Here is a 438-nt window from a genome sequence, read left to right on the forward strand (position 1 = left end):
GAGTGCGGGCACTGATGGCCACCCTCACCATTGCCTCTGGCCAAGAGCACTCAGCTGCAAAGAGCAAATCTCCTGCTAAGATCCCACACACAATGTTCAGCCAGGAACATGGCGCTTAGCAGGAGATATGCTCTTCACTAAAGCTCAGCTGGAGCAGTTAAAAAGTGAGGGTCCCTGTCCCATCAGCTTTTTATCTCACCAGGTCCCTGTTGCCTTTGCCTGAGGTGCCCAAGGGCAGGTGCCCAAGCTATCAGAAGTAAACTTCAAGTGTGGGTAGAAAGGAGACACTTTCTTCTTACCTGTGATGAAGCCCACGCAGATGTAGAGCTGAAGGATGCTGGTGCAGAAGGCAGCTGAGACCATCCCGATGCCACACAACAGGCCTCCAAACATAACCACGGGTCGGCTGCCATAGCGGTTCACTAAAATACTGCTAAT

The 438-nt window shown here is 52.1% G+C and overlaps 1 protein-coding gene across 1 annotated transcript in view; it reads right to left on the bottom strand.

Moving 5' to 3' along the window:
- LOC104530014 (monocarboxylate transporter 2) overlaps positions 1-438 on the bottom strand; it is a 24,084-nt gene that overhangs the window by 8,467 nt on the left and 15,179 nt on the right. Inside the window, exon 3 of the mRNA XM_010174477.1 lies at positions 300-433. Within this exon, the coding sequence (XP_010172779.1) occupies positions 300-433 (134 nt within the window). The remainder of the gene's footprint in view (positions 1-299; positions 434-438) is intronic.

The sequence above is a fragment of the Antrostomus carolinensis genome, unplaced genomic scaffold (genome assembly GCF_000700745.2).
Source record: "Antrostomus carolinensis isolate BGI_N321 unplaced genomic scaffold, ASM70074v2 scaffold15818, whole genome shotgun sequence".
In the NCBI taxonomy this organism is placed as follows: domain Eukaryota; kingdom Metazoa; phylum Chordata; class Aves; order Caprimulgiformes; family Caprimulgidae; genus Antrostomus; species Antrostomus carolinensis.